At 37.3% G+C, this 14,610-nt stretch overlaps 1 protein-coding gene across 1 annotated transcript in view; it reads right to left on the reverse strand.

Annotated features, from left to right (window-relative positions):
* LOC131038325 (acyl-lipid (8-3)-desaturase) overlaps positions 1-14,610 on the reverse strand; it is a 105,884-nt gene that overhangs the window by 13,440 nt on the left and 77,834 nt on the right. Inside the window, exon 11 of the mRNA XM_057970708.2 lies at positions 12,591-12,662. Coding sequence (XP_057826691.1) covers positions 12,591-12,662 — 72 coding nt within the window. The remainder of the gene's footprint in view (positions 1-12,590; positions 12,663-14,610) is intronic.

The following is a 14,610-nucleotide window of genomic DNA, read 5'->3' on the forward strand; positions in this document are numbered from 1 at the left end:
TCATGTTATGATTGATATCATTCAGTTTCATGTAATTGGGGTGAAATTTCAGTTGTTCAATGGTTAAGCTTGCTTACTTTCACAATGGGTTGTTGTTTCAGCATCTAAAGGTGATTACAAAACATTTGCAGTATGCATCAGTTATGATTTTGACAGTGTGACAACAGTAGACTTGTATCAACATTATATGAGCCTCTTGCTTCAACTTTCAACATATACTTCAGCTGGGTTGATGAACACACATTTTGGGTATGATATTCCATGCTCATTTTCAGTCTTTTAGACTAATTTATGTTACTGTAGCAGTCTGATTTTGTAATCAGAATATTATATCAGACTTGTTCCTACAATATATCAATCATTTATGCTATTTTGTTGTGCATATATATGTGCTTGCTTGTAAATCCCAGATGGTAGTACTGTCCGAGGTGTGTATTTGCATGCATTTTATCTTGTAAAATTGGATGTTTTAATGCCAGTTCAAATACATATCATGCTGATAGATCTTGGTCAATTCATCATTAAACCCAATGTATTTTATTAGCCCATTTTGGCATTGAACAAGCTAATGTAATACACCATTTTGGTTTCAACCAACTTAGACATTCTGAATGGCTTGCATTTAATGCATATTGTCCACTTAAGAAGTGCTGACTGATGTTGTGCTGTCTACGTGTTATGGTTCGCTTGTTGCCATTTCATTATGTCTGTGTACATTGTAGTTAGTAGTGTGAGTGAAGGATTGTATGCTCTCACCTCACCCACTCTAAGATCCTGGTGATCAGAAAGTGTTAAAGCATTGCATATAAATTTTATATCCAAAAAAAAAGTTGAAAAAAAAAATTAGGGTGCCTTGTTATAGAATGAGAGCAGTGAAGAAGTTGAAGTAAATAGAACAAACTTTTCTTTTCATCCTAATAATCCAACACAAGTTCTATTGGAACTCTAAATGACCATTTTGCATGCCCTTCACCACTCTCATCAAAAAATCTTTCAATCCCAAAAAACACTTGTTTCAATTTGTTAACAAATTAACCATTAATAAGGGTAAAAATATAGGGAGCAGCCAAAAACGGTTATGCCATATTTGAAAAACTAATTATCATGAGAGCTATAGTAAAGTAACACAATCTATTGGGTGAGAGTGGACATAGGGTTAGAGTTTGTAGAAATATAACATTAGAATAAGAAGCTGAAATGGCAAGGTTGGTTAGGGAGAGTGAAAAAAATTACTGGTACTATTAACAGAACGAAACATTCATCCAAAACATTGCAATCTATTGATGAGCATTCCAAAGTATCATTTAAAGCAGTGTTCCGCGGGCGTTGGGGACGAGGGGACGCGTTTCGGGGACGAGGGACCAAGGGCCTAAGTTTGGGTAGGCAGGGGGACGGCGGCGGGGGGTGGCGGGGTGGTGGTGCTGATATAGTTATACATATACATATAGTATTTGAAAAACTAGTTTTGAAAAGATGTATGACAGTATTACAATATAAGAATTACATTTCAAATGAGACTATAGGAAATTTGAAATACTAAATCTAAATACCAAGATTTCTAAGTTGTGTTGTTATATGGAGCCTAATCAGACTCGGAGGTTAGATTTCCCCTACTACTATCGACGCAGTTTCCCCCTATATTTTTCAATAGGGGTTTGGGGGCAGCGCCCCTTGCGGGGTCAAGGGGCATCGCCCCTTGCGGGGTCAAGGGGCAGGCCAAAAATACTTTTATTATTTTCTAAAGGCGTCGGGTGTAATTTTTCTATTGGCCTACGTCCAATTAGGGTTACCAACTTACCCCTTAACCCCCAAAAAACATTAAAAGTCACTTTTTTTTTAAATTTTAATTTTAAACATTGCATATACGTGGGGGCGACAAGAGACGTCTGGGCGTCTCCCCGTCCCTTGAGAGACGTCTGCACATCTCTCGAAGGACGGGGAGACGCCCAAATGTCTCCCAAGTTGACGTGGAGGCGTCTCCATGTCTCCTTGGGAGACGCAGAGACGTCTCCGACGGTGCTTGGGTGGGGGTGGCGGGACGGTGGGGGACGTCGCGTCCTCGTCCCCCCGTCTTGGAGACACGGCAAAAAAGAGGGGGGACGCATCCCTGTGGAACACTGATTTAAAGAGTTGTGATAGAGGGAAGAGAAAGGCTAATTCTAGAAGGAAGATAAATATAGTAGTAGGAATAATGAATTGCAAAAACATGAGCAAGTAGATAATTGAGCAGCCAAATTTTCCTACACCCATGTTATCCCATTTCATTTGGCACGGCATCTATGTTTCAAAGATGTGTTGAGAGATGCAATGATAGTTGGATCCTCTTATGTTACCCCTGGAGAACATAGATTGCATAACTCTCTCCTCGATAAACAATATTCAAAGGTGAACATATTAATGCAAAAGATAAGGCAAACATAGAGGAGGATTGGTTATTCTATTGTCATGGATTGCCGGACTGATATTTGACATCAGCCAATATTGTTGTTACATGTCCTAATAATTCATACTTTCTTAGAGTTATTGATTGCTCTACACAAGGTAAAAATGTTGATTACCAATTTTCGATTTTGAAGAAGGCATAAAAGAGGTTGGGTCTTCTAATGTTGTGTAGGTTGTTACAAGTTTAGCTCATGTTTGTAAGATAGTTCGTTTGATGGTTGAGAGTGCTTCCAAACATATATTTTGAACACCATGCTAAGTGCATGCTTTGAATAATGCTTTGAAAGACATTGGCAAAACAGATTGAGTGAAGATAGAAGTGGTTAAGGCTAGATACATACAAATATTTGTGTGTAACCATCATACTTCACTCACACTATTTCAATCTTATTTTAAAAAAAAATCTTCAACCCAATTGAGACAAAATGTGCTAGCTATTTTATTTTCCTAGAGAGAATGTTGGAGAGATGTAAAATGCTCTACAATAATGGTGATTTGTGGAGTTGAAAAAGTGGGTTCAATCAAAGACAAAAGAAGGTAAGTTGGTGAGAGAAAGGGTGCTATAAAGACTTGGTGGTCCAATCTCTAGTAAGAAAATTTTATTTAATAATTTAAATTAACATGTTTGAGTTTCTATTTTGTTTTGGTTTTTATTTTTCAATTTACATTATTAATAGTGTTAATGTCATAATTTTTAAATGTTACTTGTAGATATATTTTCTCGATCATATAACCTATTGCAAGGATAATCAGGTATGAAGATATAGTTTCCTAGCCTTGGAGAGATTTTTAAGACTTTTGATAGCATGCTTGATCAAATGAAGTAAGGAATTTGTGACAAGGATCCTAGATTACAATTCTATGAGGAGCATATCAATCCTATTTTCACAAAGAAGTGGAACACCATGAATACCCCTCTTCATATGATTGTCTATGCTTTTAATCCCAAGTGGCATGCACCTAGAGCTGGCTGAATTTTTCTTCTAAAATGATGAGCTAATGAAGGGATTTATATAGGCCCTTCATAAGATGTATAGAAATGAAGAGGCAACCATTCTTCAAGAGTAGTGGCTTTAATTTTCCAATCTTCAAGGTCCTACATTTAACAAACCAAAGGTTAAGATGGATAGAGCCGCTATTGCACAAAAAAAACCCATTGGATGGTGGAAATTTCATGGGAAGGACAAACCAAAGTTGAAACAACTTGCTATTTATCTACTCACATGTTAGTTCCTCTACCATAGAGAGAAATTAGTCCACCTATGGTTTCATCCACTCGATCAAGAGAAACAAGACTACCTCTAAATGGACAGAGAAGCTAGTTGTAGATCATAGTGCCTTGAGAATTCAAGGTCATAGAAATATTGAGTATCAACAGACTCTAGTAGCACATTGCAATGTTGATTCTAAAGATATTAATAAAACTCACAAGAAGGAGGTGCAACTGGTTTGTTTGGGATTCCATAAGACGAGCCAAAACTTCAACCAATGAGTGACACAAACTCTTAGTCATTTGATATCGATAGCCCAAATGATGCATTGTTATTTTTGAAGTTTAATACTCGAGTTTAAACTTTAAATTTTAATTTTAATTTCTAAACTTTAAAACTTAAAAAATCCATCTACCCACAACTACAATAGCATCCACCACACCTTGCCACTATGGAGACTTGACAACATGGAATGGCGAGCTAGAGTAGTACCAAAAATTTGCAATCGCCTTCTTCGCTTGTTCATGGACATTCTTCCTCCATCCTATACGCTCCAAAGTGGCTTGTGATTGTGGTGTAGTACAGGGTGCAAAGAAAGAATGAATATTTCCTCCACCTACAATTGGGCCACATGAAGAAGAAGGTGTTAACTCATATTCCCCGAAAGACTCGTGTGCACCACCTTCCTCATCCAAACAATTGCTCCTAGCATCTGTAAAATCAAAAGCTATTTCATCCCAATTCTTCCTTTTTTCCTTACCCTCAAAAATCACCTGAAGAGATTGCTTTTCCTAATCTATTGCAACCAATGATCCATGGGGATGCTTCCCCACCCCTAAACAAGAATCCTCGTGTTTCCAAGGCAAGGACATTTTTGTGATGCGAGGACTTGGGGGAAATATCCCCCCACCACATTGGCACCTCCGTTGGGGCACAGGGGATGCCATCGAGATGTGGGGGACACCAAGACGTCAGAGGGACTCCCAGGAGTCCTAGGGATGTCCAAGTGTCTCCCACTATTAACAAGCCAAAAAGAGGATTTAAAATAAATAAATTTATAACACACCCAAGGCCGAACCCTAATGACTGTTAGGGTTTCTAGCAGATCCGAAGCAAATATGAACTAACAATTATATGCAGATTTAAATACAAAAGATAAAGAAATAAAACAGGACACAGATAACACAGAGATTTAACGTGGTTCACCCAGAATGGGTTACGTCCACCATACACAGTCGTCCAATCTTTCTTATTATCCAACAAAAACAGTACATCAACCTTACAATGCCTTAAGCATCCCAGCCACTTATAACATGTGTTTTTAGGGCAAAAACAAAGTCGGTCTTTTTAGGGTTTTATTACAATGTCGGTTTTCATCAACAACAAAAAAAATACGTGCCGAGTGTACAGTACTTTGTTGATCGCCACATTTCAACAATCTCCCACTTGGAGACTAATCAGGCTCCACACCGAACAATCTCCCACTTGGAGACTGATACTACACAACACCACTGTACGTGCAACATCCATTGGATAAAACACTAGGACTCAACTGGCATAAATTCCACAATTATCAATCAAAAAGACCAACAGAAACTAATGAAGAAATCAGCTTCTCCAGTGGAACTGTCTTCGTGAACATATCGGCAGGATTCTCACTTGTGTGAATCTTCTCAAGCCGTAATTGACCCTCCTCCAAAACAGTCTGGATGAAGTGGTACCTGAGCTGAATGTGCTTTGTCCCTGAATGAAAAGCAGAGTTCTTCGCAAGATGAATGGCACTCTAGCTATCAGTATACAATGGACGATCCTCCTGTGTCTGACCTAATTCTTCCAAAAAACATTGTAACCAAATCATCTCTTTGCTGGCTTCTGTAGCAGCAACATACTCAGCTTCAGTGGTTGAAAGTGCAACAACCTTTTGCAGCCTAGAAATCCAACTGACTGCAGTTCCCCCTATAGTAAAAACATACCCTGTAGTGCTCCTCCGTGAATCAATATCACCTACCAGATCAAAGTCAACAAATCCACTCAGAGCAGCATTAATGCCTTCGTAGTGGTTCCTTTCAAATACCGAAGGATCCATTTCACAGCATTCCAATGTTCCATACCCGGATTACTCATAAACCTGCTCACAACTCCCACTACATGTGCAATATCTGGCCTTGTGCATACCATTGCATACATCAAACTGCCAACAACTGATGAATACAGAATGTTAGACATTCTCTTTACCTCTTCCTGTGCCTTTGGGCACATCTCCTTAGTCAATTTGAAATGACTAGCCAAAGGTGTACTAACTTTTTTTCCATCCTGCATGTTAAATCTTTTCAACACCTTCTTTATATATTGGCTTTGGGACAAATTCAAGGTTCTATTTTTCTGTCCCATGTAATCCTCATACCCAGAATTTGCTTAGCTGCACCCAAATCCTTCATAGCAAATGACCTGACTAATTTCTGTTTAAGATCATTTATGTGTTCCATGTTAGACCCAGCAACAAGCATGTCATCAACATAAAGCAACAAGATAATATAACTGCCATTATCCAATCTCTTAAAATATACACAATGATCAGAATGACATCTATGATAACCGTGTTCAGCCATGAAACTATCAAATTTTAAATACCATTGTCGGGGTGCTTGCTTTAGGCCATACAAACTTTTCTTCAACCTGCACACCAAGTTCTCCTTACCTTTGACCTCATATCCCTGTGATTGCAACATGTAAATTTCCTCCTCCAAATCTCCATGGAGAAAAATTGTTTTGACATCTAATTGTTCAAGATGTAAATCATCTGCAGCCACAAGACTAAGTACAGTTCTAATTGAAGTCATTTTTACAACTAGAGAAAATATTTCATCATAATCTATACCCTTTTTTTGTGCAAAACCTTTTACCACAAGTCTGGCCTTATATCTTTTCTAACCTCCTTCCTCCTCCTTCAACCTATAAACCCATTTGTTAGGCAAAGCTCTTTTTTTCTACAAGTAAAGGGACTAAGTCCCAAGTCTTATTTTTCATCAAGGAGTCCATCTCCTCTTCCATGCCTAGCTCGCACTGTTGTTTGGCATCCACCTACATTGCTTCTTCATATTCTTCGGGTTCACCAGAATCAGTTAATAAAATAGAATACAAAGAAGGAGAAAATCTTTCGGGGGGTCTACTTGACCTCGTAGAACGTCTAACACTTGCAAGAGTTTGTGGGACAATCTGTTGTTGCTGAGCATCAGGTACCTGTGGCATTTCATTTTCAGGAATCTCATCCAACACCACATATTCTTGTTTGTCCTGTTCATGCTTCTTTTCCTGCATTTGTTCTTTATACATAACCTTCTCATTGAATATAACATCTCTACTTCTAATTATTTTCTTATTTTCAAAATTCCATAACCGATAGCCATATTCATCTATCCCATATCCAATGAAGGTACATTTCTGAGATTTAGCATCAAGCTTGGTTCTGTTTTCTTTATCAATATGGACAAAAACTTCACAACCAAAGGTTTTCATAAAAGAATAATTTACCTTTTTACCAGTCCATGCCTCCTCTGGAATACCACCATCCAAAGGAGTTGAAGGTCCTCTATTTATCAAATAGACAGCAGTATGTACAGCATCTGCCCAAAAATGTAAGGGCAATCAAACATGCAATCTCATGCTCCTCGCGCATTCCATGATAGTCCTATTCATTCTCTCTGACACACCATTTTCCTGTGGAGTTCCTGGAACTGTCTTCTGCTTTCGAATCCCATTTAAAGAGCAGTAATCTTCAAATTCTTTGCTGCAATACTCACCTCCATTATCCGATCTGAGACACTTCAACTTTTTTCCTGTCTCATTCTCAACCAAAGCTTTCCATTTCTTAAAAGTTTCAAAAACATCTGATTTTTGTTTTAAGAAATATACCCATGTTTTTCTGGTTGAGTCATCAATAAAAATAACATAATAACAAAAGCCACCAAGAGATGATACCTGAGCAGGTCCCCATACATCTGAATGCACAAGCTCTAACTTCTCACTCTTCTTCTCTTTCCCAACCTTGAGAAATCTGACTCTTTTCTGTTTACCACAAACACAGTTTTCACAAAACTCTAAATCAATCTTCTTTAGTCCTGGCAATAGATTTTTGGAGTGAAGGATTTTCATCCCTTTCTCACTCATGTGCCCAAGCCTATGGTGCCACATTATTGAATCTATTCTTGCAACATCTATTGTTGTTATCCCTGTAATAACTTTATCTATAGCAGCTAGGGTAGAGTAAGTGTTACCAGTACACAGATATAATGTGCCTACCTTCGCACCTTTAGCTACTACTAATGATCCTTTAGTGACCTTCCACATACTGTCTGAGAAGGTAACCATGCAACCTTCACTACCTAGTTGCCCTGCAGAAATTAAATTTTTTCTTAAATTAGGAACATGTCTTACCTCCTGCAGAAACCAGTCATTTCCATTCTGCAACTTGATCTTTATCTTTCCTTTTCCAACAATTTGACAGGGCTCATCATCACCCAAATATACCTGTCCAAAATCACCTTAAACATAATCTAGAAAATATTTTCTATGGGGTGTAGCATGAAATGAAGCCCCAGAATCTATTACCCGGGAATCATTAACATTATCCAAACATAAGATTAAAGCATCTTGTAATGTATTACTTGCAATATTAGCTTCCTTACTGTCATTTCCATTTTTGTCTCCTTTGTTTTTCCGAGACCAACAGTCTTTCTTTAGATGACCAAGCTTTCCGCAGTACCAGCAATCTTTCTTTCTTCTAGTTTGAGAGCGTCCTTTCTTTGACTTCCCTCGTGACCTCTCATTCCAAGGGCCTTTTCCTCTTTCCTTTGATCTTCCTCTGTTCTCCACATTCAAAACACTACTTGATGATGTTGGAGTCTCACCTGTGCTTTTCCTTCACATTTCCTCGCTTAAGATAACACCAACAATATCATCAAATACCAAAGTATTTTTACCAAGCAAGCAATTCCAACTTTCTGGCAAAGAACATAAAATCAAGAGAGCCCTAACCTCTTCTGCAAAGGTAATTTTTACCAAAGACAATTGACTGGTAATTGTATTAAATTCATTTAAGTGCTCCGCTACAGATCCTCCCTCACTCATTTTCAAATTAAACAAACACTTCATAAGAAATACCTTATTCGAAGCCAAGGGTTTCTCATACAACTTAGCCAATGTTGCCATCAAATCTACAGCCGTTTTTGCTTCTGTTATATTGAATGCTACAGACGGCGCAAGGCACAATCGAATGGATCCCAGTGCCTTTCTATCTAAAATGTCCCACTCTTCATCTGACATTGTGGTCGCTTTCTTTGCCTTTCCTTCCAATGGCCGCCACAAATCCTTTTGATACAGGTAATCCTCCATCTGCATTTTCCATAACTGATAATTTTAGCCGTTAAACTTTTCGACCTTGAATTTGGAATCCTCCATTGCTCCCACTCAAATCTGAGAGTCCTGCCAATTTACAGAAAACCTCGCTCTGATACCAATTGTTAGGGTTTCTAGCAGATCCGAAGCAAATATGAACTAACAATTATATGCAGATTTAAATACAAAAGATAAAGAAATAAAATAGGACACAGATAACAAAGAGATTTAACATGGTTCACCCATAATGGGTTACATCCACCATACACAGTTGTCCAATCTTTCTTATTATCCAGCAAAAACAGTACATCAACCTTACAATGCCTTAAGCATCCCAACCGCTTATAACATGTGTTTTTAGGACAAAAACAAAGTCAGCCTTTTTAGGGTTTTATTACAATGTCGGTTTTCATCAACAAAAAAAAAATACCCAAAAAAAAAAATTTCTCGGGGGCTCCCGCCTCCGAACCCCCACTTTTCTTGGGGGCTGCCGCCCTCGAACCCCAACAAGGATACGTGCTGAGTGTACAGTACTTTTCTAATCAATCGCCACATTTCAACAATGACCAATGGATCTCACCTAAGGCCCTCAAACCTTACAAAACACCCTAAAACCATCATTTTTTCTCACAAACTCAATTCAATAGCAAGGTTGAGGAGGAGCAAAAGAGTGAGATTGTAGTGTTGTAAGTGCAAGAGGGTTGAGAAGGACCAAGAAGAAGAAGAAGAAGAGAGTTTCTACACCAAGTTGCAACGATTTCTCAAGCATAAGGTAGGATTCTATGATTGTTTTTTTTTTTAAAGTATTTTTTAACTTAGTTTCATATTCATATTTTAATTTTATGAAAGGTAGGATTCTATGATTGTTTTTTTTTTTAAAGTATTTTTTAACTTAGTTTCATATTCATATTTTAATTTTATTGATGATTTCATAGAGATGCTTGCAAGTGCATATTCATTGTTCATATTATCATCAAGATTCAACATTGAAATTTGAAAGAAAAAAAAAATTAAAAAATCATATTCATAGACATGGCTGTCATACTTTTTATTTTTATTTAAGTTTATTGTTTTACAAATTAGCTTTAGTAGTTTATATGTTCAAAATTATTATATTTTATTTTGTCAAACTAGGATGAAACTTTTGTGTATCCTCTATATTTTATTTTGTCAAACTAGGATGAAACTTTTGTGTGTCCTCTACTTCTACACTTCATGTAGCTTTAAGTAAGAAAAACAAAAGTGAAATGCTTAGTTGACAAAGATTAAGAACAAATATTTTTATAAATTTTGTGTCTTGATCCTTTGCATTATTCTACTTGCATAGTTTGAAGTTTATTTGAATTTGTTTATTGTAGTGTCACTATGAGTTCTCATCGCATGAGTGAGGATGAGGTTGAGGTTCAAAGTGAAACTCAATCCGATTATGCACCTAAGGCTAAGAGGGGTGACCATGACAATGAAACCCAAACCACCAATTCCATAGCAAGTGCAGCCGCAAATATGAATCGCCCCTCCACAATACTAGCAAATTTGCTTAAGGTCCTTTTGATCCTAAGTCTCCTTTGAAACAATTTGCAACAAAATTATAGACCAAGCCTAAGACATCTCGGGGTACAAGATTGTGGAAGTGACAGTTTTGTAGCCATGAATTTCAGGGCAACATTACTGGAGTTTTTGCACTGGTCAATGATGCTAGAGGTGTAGATGTTCATCTGCAACCATCACACTTCACACGCAGATTGATGAGGATGCTACAATTTCATAGGATAGGCTGGATGTCACACTTCACACGCAGATTGATGAGGATGCTACAATTTCATAGGATAGGCTGGATGGTATTAGTTTGGACGAGCTTGACCATGTGGAGTCCACTTCCAACAATTCTAATAATGAGGAGTTTGGAGATGATTAGAGGCCTCACTTCACACCATTTTGTTATTTTGAACATGTACTCATTGTAATCATCATTATTAAATCTTAAATATAATATAGATTTAGGATTCAACATTTTCATTGTTCAAAGTTAAATTGATAATGTTTACTCGAAAGTTTAGTACATTTAAGTTTTACTAATTTTCCAAAGATTCATTTGTAATTCTTATACATCTTTTTATAACTATTTTTTCAAGTACTATATGTATATCAACACCACCCTCCCGCGACCGCTCCATCATTGTCCCCCCACAATTCCCAAATCTAGGCCCTTGGTCCCCCGTCCCTAAAACCTGTACCCTCGTCCCTACATCCCCCAATCAAGAAACCCCATGGAACTATGTTTACAACTACAAGGAATTCTATGCAAGCAACAGTATTGTGTTTAGCTTCCTTCGCCAAATCCCATTTCAAGCAAAAAATGCCGCCATTGATATTATTCAAAAGCCAGTTGCATTTAACCTTAGTAGTTCATGAGATTGATGAGCAATGTGTCCACACAAAGTCTTTTTGATGAGGCATTATGATCAAATCTGCAGAAGTATTTTAATTCAGTGTTTCATGATACCTATTACCAACTACCCCATCCAAATAATTTGATGGTCTAGTTTGATATTGAAGGCCACAAGAAAGTTTGAAGGCATTTTCAATTGTAACTAATTCAGCACATATATATAATCACAGTGTTCCACAGAGTTTCCTGACCAGGGGACAGGGGGACGCAGGAACGGGTTTCGGGGATGGGGACCCAAGGGTCTAAATTTGGGGACGGCAAAGGGACAGTGGGGGAATGGCGGCAGAGTGGTGGTGGGGGGTGGTGCTAATAAAACAAATAGAGGTGAATTGAAATCTTCCAGGCAAAATCTGCAATATAACATCTTTGTGAGTGTCCCATGAAAGGCCAACTAGTTTTCACGAAGTTAAAGGTGGCAATCAATATGTAATGGCATGTGACATATAGCAAGCAAGCCAGCAACGTCCCCGCCAGAGGTGGTGGAGGTGGCGGAAGTGGTGGTGCTATTGGAGGACATTTCCCCCAAGTCCCCAAGTCTCAGAAACGTCCCCCTATAGGAGACATAGGTTTTTTTGAGGGGGTTGCGTCTCCGTGGAACACTGGATAATCATATTAGACACACATAAATATTGATATCAAAGAAGATATGAATAAGAGTTGAAACTTGAAAGGCATGTAATGGGAGACTCCTTATTTGTGGAATGAGTTGAAAGAATTTGCGGAAAAGAGGTTGAAAGCAGATTTTTGTGCTAATAATCATAAATAAAAGCAGATTTGTGGGCTGGTATTCATAAATTTCAGACTGTTCAAATGAAAAGTTTGTCTATAATAGCTTTATGCAATGTACCATGTAAACTTTGCTAGTAAATGATTCAGTAAACAATAAGAACTGTGACTTACAATGTGGAATATATTTTATCAATAAAAAGTACAATTGTTGGAAATGAACTATAATACAAATACATTTTTCCCATGCTATGCATAATCCTATATGGAGTGAATATCTCATATTGTTGACCAAGCAGTTAAGAAACAAATAGGACCTAAGTAACAAAAGAATTAAGGAAAGGACAGTTTACACAATCCAATAATACCTGATAGTTCAAGCCACCGCTCAAATGTGTCCATAGCATAGAGTTTGTACTGAAGTTTGTAGTTGTCCTGACCTTCAATATTACATGATAAATATAATTTAGAAGAGACATATTTTTTCAAAGCGTTGTATTTTATATGAAAAATAAAAAAATAAACATACGAACGTTCTTATTATCTGAATTATAGTGAGCAATCCCTACATAAGCTCAATGAATTGCTGAGTCTCTAAACTTCTGTCTGAATGAGCAAAACAAACTCTTAAAACATTAAGATTGATATAATGTTTGTTATAATTTCTCTCGATGTGAGGAGAGAACAATAACATTTAAGGCTAAGCATCCAAGTATGTCTTTGTAGAATAATTCTCAAATTATAGAAAAAGTAGCTACTTTATGTAGAAGAGATGCATCAAAAGAGTATGACCAATGTACATCAGATGATTCAACTAAGAATAGAAATAGAACTATTAGGAGAACCATTAGCATGATTATGGTAGGTTTGGGATTGAGACAAATGTTGATGTAAGAAATAGCGATTCATCAAAAAATCAACATACAAAAAACATAGACATGAACTTGTCTCCACCACGTATCAAAAATAAAAGGGAAAACCGACATAGTGATTCTCCTACTTCATCTCAAGAAACTAAACAAGAGGTAGAAACTCTATTCCATGATGCTGATTCAGCTACTCAATCAGAAAATGAGCATAGAGAAAGGGAATTAGATCACCATATAGATCTTATTGACCAACTCAAAGAAAGGCAGTATGTGATACAAGCACAAATTGCATTAAGGCTGGTTTAGCTTGCTCAACAAGCTCAACATAGATTCTGGAGTGCCTTGACATTTCACCCACAAGAAAGATTGGTTCATGGAGTACACAATTTGCTCAAATTCAATGATCTTTGATGATGGTGAGGAGTACAAAAGTGTCGGCAGAGGGAATGTGTTAATCACTTCTAGAGGGAAAAAGCTTATTTTTCTCAATGTGTACTATGTGCCTAGAATGGAGTTCAATTAGCTCTCAATGAGTTAGATAATGTGTGAATATTTAGCAAGTGCAAATACTATATCGTTAAGGAATCCAAGACAACCATCGATATTGGAATTGAAGATAATAGTTTGTATCGACTTGTTGATCCTAGGGAGATTCAAGAGCATGCATTGGAAACCAAGAGTGCGTCAAATATCAATAAATTATGGCATCAATTTGTATGGGCACCTCAACCTAACCTACCTCTCTCAATTAGCTTGGATGAATTTGGTAGAGGGCTTACCTAGCATCCAACGATAGATGCACAATGTTTAAAGAGCTTGTCAAGCAAGGAAGTAGCACAAAACTCTAATTTCACATGGACATGCTTGGAGAGCCTCAAGCGTCCTACAATTGGTCCATGCAAATGTTTGTGGACCAATGAATATGCCATTGGTCACCAGTGCCAAGTATTTTCTCTTGTTCATTGATGATTTCAATAGAAATATGTGAGCACTTTTCTTGAAATCAAGATCAGATGTGTTTAAGGAATTTCAAAAGTCTAAGTCATTAACAGAGAAAGGGTCAACATGTGTCATCGCACTCTTTTGATCTGATAATGGAGGTAAATTTTGCTCAAATGAATTCACTCACTTTTGTACTAAACACAGTATCAAATGTCAATACATGCACCAAAGCAAAATGGAGTAGTTGAGAGAAGGAACCATATTATTACACAGAATGTGTGTTGGAGAACATAAGTGTTCCTAAGAAGTTTTGGGCTGAAGCAATTTACATTGCAATTTATCTTCTCAATACGTATCCGACATAAGCAATGAAAGGGAAGACCCCAAGGCAAGCATGGTTTGGGAGGAAACCAAAGGTGAGTCATCTTAAGATTTATGTTCTACTACATACATTCAAATTCCAAATAAAAAGAGAACCAAGTTGGACTTGAAAAGTCAAAAGTTGATGTTTACAAGGTGTATTGCCAATCATATAGCCTACAAGATGATTGATATTGATACCGAACAATTGACATTG

This window comes from Cryptomeria japonica, chromosome 6, assembly GCF_030272615.1.
Source record: "Cryptomeria japonica chromosome 6, Sugi_1.0, whole genome shotgun sequence".
Classification (NCBI taxonomy): Eukaryota; Viridiplantae; Streptophyta; class Pinopsida; order Cupressales; family Cupressaceae; genus Cryptomeria; species Cryptomeria japonica.